Source organism: Eurytemora carolleeae, unplaced genomic scaffold (genome assembly GCF_000591075.1).
Source record: "Eurytemora carolleeae unplaced genomic scaffold, Eaff_2.0 scaffold265, whole genome shotgun sequence".
Classification (NCBI taxonomy): Eukaryota; Metazoa; Arthropoda; class Copepoda; order Calanoida; family Temoridae; genus Eurytemora; species Eurytemora carolleeae.
This window is the reverse complement of record NW_019396184.1, coordinates 61,175-68,401: the sequence shown is the minus strand read 5'-3', so window position 1 is coordinate 68,401 and position 7,227 is coordinate 61,175. Positions and strand designations below refer to the sequence as shown.

Genomic DNA, 7,227 nt, shown 5'->3' with positions numbered 1-7,227 from the left:
AAATCAAATTATATTAAAGCTTTTCGTTTTGAAATTTAAAAAAAAAGTCTACAGTTAACGTCTAAAACTTCGTCTTATCATCTTTATTAGAAATATGTAAAAATTAAGAAAATATCAAATATTTCATACTGAACGATAATATTAAAAAAAATATGATATTGTATTACAAAAAAACTGAGTCCTGAGTCAAAATAAAATCGAACATAATTGCGCGGTTAGAACTTACTTGCCGCGTCTTAATCTAGGTTTATGTTTTTTCGTCTTCACTTTCCTTGAAAACTCATATCAACCAACTAATACTCGAGGTCTCAAATTCCTACAGATTCCATTTATCCCATCCTTTATAGTATCCATTTGTTTTCCCAAGATTGTATACAGGGGCGGGGGGTGTAAGGGTGTAGCGTCCCCCCTAAACCTGTGAAAGGGAAGAGGGCCCCTTTAGAAAACAGCTACATCACACTTTTTAAATCTTATATTTAATGAAGAGTGAAGAACAAAAAAGTTTCCTGTTCAGAACCTATCCTTTATATTATTATAAATTCTTATTTTCTCTTACTTTTAAACTGTCCTTTAAATATTCTCCTTTCCTCTTCCTTCTAACCCTTCCTTTTACATATTCTCCTTTCCTCTTCCAATTCTACCTATCGTTCATATTTTCTCCTTTCATCTTCCTTCTAACCATATATTCTCTTTTCCTCTTCCTTTTAACCTATATATTTTCCTTTCCTCTTCTTTCTAACATATCCTTCATATATTCTCCTTTCCTCTTCCTTCTATAAACCATATATACTCTTTTACTCTTTCTTCTAATCCTTCCTTTACATATTTTCCNGGGACTCCTTTCCTCTTCCTTCTAACCTATCCTTTATATATTCTCCTTTCCTTTCCTCTTCCTTATAACCTATCTTTTAGATATTCTCCTTTCCTCTTCCTTCTAACATATCGTTTAAATATTCTCCTTTCTTCTTCCTTCTAACCTATCCTTTAAATATTCTCTTTTAATTTCCTCTTCCTTCTAACCTATTCTTTAAATGTTCTCCTTTCCTCTTCCTTCTAACCTATCCTTTACATATAATCATTTCCTCTTCCTTCTAACCTATCCTTTACATATTCTCTTTTTATTTCCTCTTCCTTCTAATCTATCCTTTAAATAATCTCCTGGACATGGAAACAAAGAGAAGCTGTCAATAAACAGCTTCTCTTTGTTTGCTTGTATACTTGTAATTTCAAAAAAGATTTAACTTTTTGGAACAATATATTGTTAGAAATCAAAACTTATTTTGAAAAGTAGTCTTCATTGTATTGATATAAACGCCAACCATTGTATGTAATTCTCTTTTCCTCTTCTTTCTAATTCTTATATTTTCTTAAATTCTCGGATTAAATATAGTTTGTAAAGAGTTGTTTATTAAAAAATATTACAATCTTTAAACCAATGTTATAGATATAGAATACATTTATACACAAAGCCTGTAGAGGAATTAAAGTTTAGATTTGATGATTTACAAAAACTAGTTATATTCATAAACGTGGGTTTGGCAAATACACCCAGCTTAAGGGGGGAGGGGTCAAGGCCCCCCCCTGAACTCCCATCAAGGTAGAAAAGCTTCTGATTGCATGATTTAACATGATTGTAATGTATGTATTCATCCTCATACTTTCTGCACTCCATTTTAAACTTGTATTTCTATGGAAATAGTCAGCTTTTGGGCTTAGGTTTGGTTTTAAGGGTGAGGGGGGGTGGGTGTAAGTAAAGATGGGCATCCCTTTTGTGAACAAACAAAATTTCTCGAGAACGACATGGTGTTGTTTAGAAAAAAAACTAATCATGGACGAACAAACTAAACAAGTTTTTTGAACGTTCATGAAGGATGAACGAACGAAATGAAATAAACGAATGCGCCCAGCTCTAGTTGTAAGTATACTATGTATTAAGTATATTTTCATCTTGTATCTTGTTTTTGATATAATAAATATTAAATAGAGTAGTCCTTATAGCTCACATGTAGTCCAATCACCTTGCAATTATTACTTACTTCAGTACTACTTTATCTGTCCTTCAAACAAAACTCTGTTACTTAAAAGGGAAAATTAGGTTACAGGAGTTACAACACCGGTGGGAGGGATTCCCTTAAACTTATAAACAGCAAACTATTTTTGTCCTGTTCTTCAGTCCTTCACTCTTCATTTTAAGATTTGAAAAGTGTGATAGCTCTGAGTTCTAGGGGGGGCTACACCCCTCCCTTAACAGGTCTACGGGGCACTGCCCCCTGTATACGCCCTTGGTTTAATGTAATTTTGCTTTAAACAAATATAAATGATGAATATATAAAAATATATATATATATATATATATGATTCATTCATCCTTATTATATGTTTGAAGAAAAATCACTAAACCTCTCTTAGTTTGATCTTCTCTTGGTTTTATTTATATTCATCCCAAAGGATGAGACTTCAATGGCGACCTAAAACTCTAAAATTGGTTATGCATGTTCAACAAGTTTACAGTTTACCAAGAATGAAAGAAAACAAGACAAAATAAATTCTGTGAAGTCGTCTCTGAAGTCTCATCCTTTGTGGGTAACTCTGTATTATAGAAAGAGACCACATTTTCATATTGTTTATTAATTTCTATTTTTATCATAAATTCAAGTAATTGAGATTGTAACTTATTAATGGACAGAGAGGGCTTAATTATTTCTGATCACCGGTAGTTAAATATCATGAGATACGAGAAAATATAGGAATAAGTGACCAGAGCGGAAAACTTTAGAATGGGATATCCCTAATCCCGATCGGTTAATTAATTTGGAGATTAATAACAAGAGGAGAACAAGTATTATTTAATCTGGAGATTAATAACAAGAGGAGATCAAGCATTGATCTCGATATTCACGATTCTAAAGTTTTCAGCTCAGTTATAAGTTCTACATATAACACAATCAATTAAGGATGAAAAGGTAGTTTTTTTGACATTTTTTTATCCTAAGGGACTGTCGTAATCTTAAGGAACCTTCCATTTAAAAAAGATGAAAATTTCATTAAATTATATTTTAATCGTAGAATTCGGCGTTTTGTCAACTTGATTCCCTATTATAGAAAGTATATTCAGTATTGTTATTTTTTTACTCTGATATATTGGAGTAATTAATTCTTCTCATCCTTTCTCAAAACTTTTTTTCTAATTTCAAAACAATTTTGTAAACTCCGAGAATTAGTCATTGTTAGAATTCAAGGTTTAGATAAATGTAGAAAGGAATGCCACGATGTTGACTTAATTTATTGTTTCTTCTTCGGGTGACCGCTAAAAATCACATAAGAACGAAAATAATTTCATGTTTTCATTTTTAGAATTCGAAAAAAAATTTAATTTTTGAACGTTATAAGTCAATTTCTCCTCTTATTTTTTTCTTTCTCAATACTGAACTCCGCAATATGAAATTGTTTTGGTTTCCTTAGAAGATGGACCCTAGGTTTATGGCAGGGGTATCTGTAGGGGTATATAAACCCAGGTTCATCCGACCATACTCAATCCATTTTCATCCCTCACACACAATGGTTGCAACAAGAGTAAGATTTTTAAAAATAAATTCAAGTTTCTTCTTCTAGTACTCCTTTCTTCTTCTAGTAATCCTTTCTTCATCTGGTAATCCTTTCTTTTTCTAGTATTCCTTTCTTCTTCTAGTAATCCCTTCTTCTTCTATTAATCCTTTCTTTTTCTAGTAATCCTCTCTTCTTCTACTAATCCTTTCTTCATCTAGTAATCCTTTCTTCTTCTAGTAATCCTTTTTTCTTCTAGTAATTCTTTCTTCTTCTAATAATCCTTTCTTTCTCTAGTAATCCTGTCGTAATCGAGTAATCCTTTCTTTTATTAGTAGTCCTTTTTTCTTCTACTAATCCTTTCTTGATCTAGTAATCCTTTCTTCGTCTAGTTATCCTTTCTTCTTTAAGTAAGTCTTTCTTCTTCTCGTATTCGTTTCTTCTTCTAGTAATCCTTTCTTCATCTAGTATTCCTTTCTTCTTCTATTAATCCTTTCTTTATCTCGTTATCCTTTCTTCCTCTAGTAATCATATCTTTTTCTAGTAGTCCTTTTTTCTTCTAGTAATCCTTTCTTCATCTATTAATCCTTTCTTCTTCTAGTTATCCTTTCTTCATCTAGCATTCCTTTCTTCTTCTAGTAATCCTTTCTTCATCTAGTATTCCTTTCTTCTTCTAGTAATCCTTTCTTCTTCTACTTATCCTTTCTTCTCTGTGTGATATATTCTTCTTCTAGTAATTTTTAATTCTCTCTTTAAATCTTTTTATTCTTTATCTCTATCATTGTCCTTTTCATCTGTGATTTTTTCTTTTGACAATGATTCCAACTATTCATCTTCTTAATATTCATTTTCATTTTTTGCTCTTGTCTTTGCTTGGTATGCTTAGTCACTTCTATATTTTTTACAGTCCTCGTTGTTAATAAAGTTTTTTTTCCAGGCGTTGATATCCCTGTGTGTGGTTGGTCTTACCCTAGGGCAGGGGCAGGTCAATGAGGAGGTCATTGTAACAAATGTTGTGACTGCTCTTCAACCATCTATTGCCCAAGCAGTTGCCGATGCTTTGAGAAACCTTGGAGGAAGTGTCTCTTCTTCCGGGTTTGCAGCTGGTAGCTCTTCAGGATCAGCCCAAGGATTCAACTCATTTGGATCATCTTCTACATCTGCTCAAGGATTCAGCGCAGCTGGAGCATCTGCTTCAAGACCTGGAGGTTCCAACAGACCAGCTGGTGTTGGACCTGCTGGTATTGCTGTTGTAGCTCGCCCTGAATACAATTTTGAGTTTAAGGTTGCTGATGAAGAGGAGCAGACCTTCATCAGCCAGTCAGAGAAGAGGGACGGTGATGATGTCACTGGAACCTACTCCTACGTTGACCCAACAGGATCTTTGATCACTGTCAACTACCAGGCTGGAGCTATGGGATATACCCAGACTGTGGACAAGCAGGAGGGAGCTGTACAGATCAGAGCTCGTCCATCTTACTCGGGAGCAGGAACCGGTGTTGCTACTGGATCCGCCAATAGGAACAGTGCTTTCAGCAGCAACAGTGCTAGCAGTGTTGCCAGCAATGTTAACAACAATATCAACAACTTTTCTAGCACTGCCACCACCTCTTCTGTAGATCAGTCTGTTCTGATTTCTCAAATTATTGCTGCTCTTCAACCCCAGATCTCCCAGGCTGTTAACAGCGCCATCTCTACTCAGTCAAGCTTCTCCAGCTCCTCCAACAGTGCTGCTCAATCCAACCAGGTTGCTCAGATTGACCTGAGAACTGAGGATTTTGTTGCCGGAGACAGACTTACCCCTCTCTTTGGAAACTAAACCAAAAGGATGCAGAAAACTGAGCTTCACTTTGCCAGACCTCTTTCCTAAACCTTTACTCTGAATGGGCACCTGAACCCAGGGCATTGAAATAATTTGATAAACACTTGTTCATTTATTTGTCATCATCGAGTAATATCTATACGAAATACATGTTAGCGATAGACTTGTGTACTATTTACCATTTACTTAGTACAGAGAATACTTTAAAAATAGAATTATGATTTTTTTGATCATAAAAATAGAAAGAGCAAATATGCAGTAAATGCAAAAACCCTATTTTCCAGAAGACTTACCAAACTACTTTTTAGGGGGAAAAATATCCCTTTTCGGATGGGAATAAGATCGCTTTTTACCTACTACATCTAATTTCTGGCTTTACCAATGAATCCCAGACGGGGGGGGGGGACTATTGCTCCCCCTGTGTACGCTATTGTAAACGTTCTGATACTGGGATCTCAAACAAGCTTTTATTCTTTGTTTGTTTTTGCCAAAAACTCAAGTTTTCTAATCCCTATATCTTTGCAACTGTAATGCCTTAGCCCTTTGATTTTTCAAACTATGATTTCTGTAAGAAAAAATAATCTAAGTTTGAAATATAAAATATTTACACTATCAGGTTGGAAAAAAACAGGGATTAGAATATTAAATTTGTGGCAAAGACTCCTTTTTGTATAAAATGAAACAAATCTTGTTAGATCTACACATTTTTAACCAGGAATTGCAGAAGAGAGAAAACTGGATTCCATGACATAGATGGGAGTACAGTGTATTGAATTTTGATGAAAGTAGTATATCATAATTACTGGGAAACTTTTTAGGATTTTTTGTGAACACGTTGCATTCTTTGGATCTGGTATCCTGCCATGAAAAAATAACTTTACTTGTTTTCGTAATTATGAAGTTTAACTATCTTTTAAACTATCAATGACTATGTTGGAAGAAAATAAAAGTTATTGTAAAGTAGTGATAATAAATATTTATGATCCATTCTCGGAATTTCTGTCATCAAATAAACAAGAAAGGCTGGGATAGGACTAGTCGAGCTTTAGTTACTTTTTCTAAAGAACAACATTCGTCTTGAAGGAATTCAGATCTCCTCAAACAGTAAAAAATAAGTGTAAGTGGCTAACCCTGGACCCGGCAAAGTATAAATGAATATTTTCTTACGTGTTATACAATGTTGGTAGATAAATCCAGCCTTCCCATGCTAATCACACACCCTGTTCATATTAAGTTTATCTTAAGAGTGTTTAAAGAAACTATTAAGGTAACATGAAAGGGGGTATAGACTGAATCCTAAAAATTTTAGGATTGGTATCGCAACCAAATTTAGTTATATCTGATGTCCCTGTCTCGAGAAATTGTTATATACTGTGTCAAAGTTATACCAAAACTAATATATATGAGACATGGTATATAAATCAAAGTTTTCAACTGATCATATTCAGCAAATATGGAACAAATCTAAAAAAAATGATAACCCAGAGGTGCCTAAAAATTTTAGGTACACTCCTATTATAATTTGAATAAAATGCTTATTCATTTTTTATAGATATAATTGATAATATAATAGTTACGTCTATATGAATGAGACCAGAATTTCCACAAATGGCCATTCAGTATCTGGTCATGTGGCTCTGTCAGCCATATTCAAATCAAACAGTCCCTTTAAATTTCTCAATTTGAGTTTGCCATTTTCTTTCTCTCACCCTCTATCTTTGAAAACTTCCAGAAGAATCCATGACTTGACCCATTGTCATGTTCCTCCAACAGATAAAAATGCAATATGACGTAAACATTAATAAAGAAATAATTTAGCAATAAAATATTCAAACCTGTAGTATCTGAAAGAGATACATAAA

General features: G+C 33.7%; 1 protein-coding gene across 1 annotated transcript; it reads left to right on the top strand.

The window, feature by feature from the left end:
- Positions 1-3,504: 3,504 nt before the first annotated feature.
- Positions 3,505-5,528, top strand: LOC111697513 (uncharacterized). Its single transcript, XM_023467540.1, has 2 exons — positions 3,505-3,573; positions 4,481-5,528. Exons 1-2 carry the CDS (start codon positions 3,559-3,561, stop codon positions 5,360-5,362), a joined length of 897 nt encoding a protein of 298 aa, XP_023323308.1. The 5' UTR covers positions 3,505-3,558; the 3' UTR covers positions 5,363-5,528.
- The last annotated feature ends 1,699 nt before the right edge of the window (positions 5,529-7,227 follow it).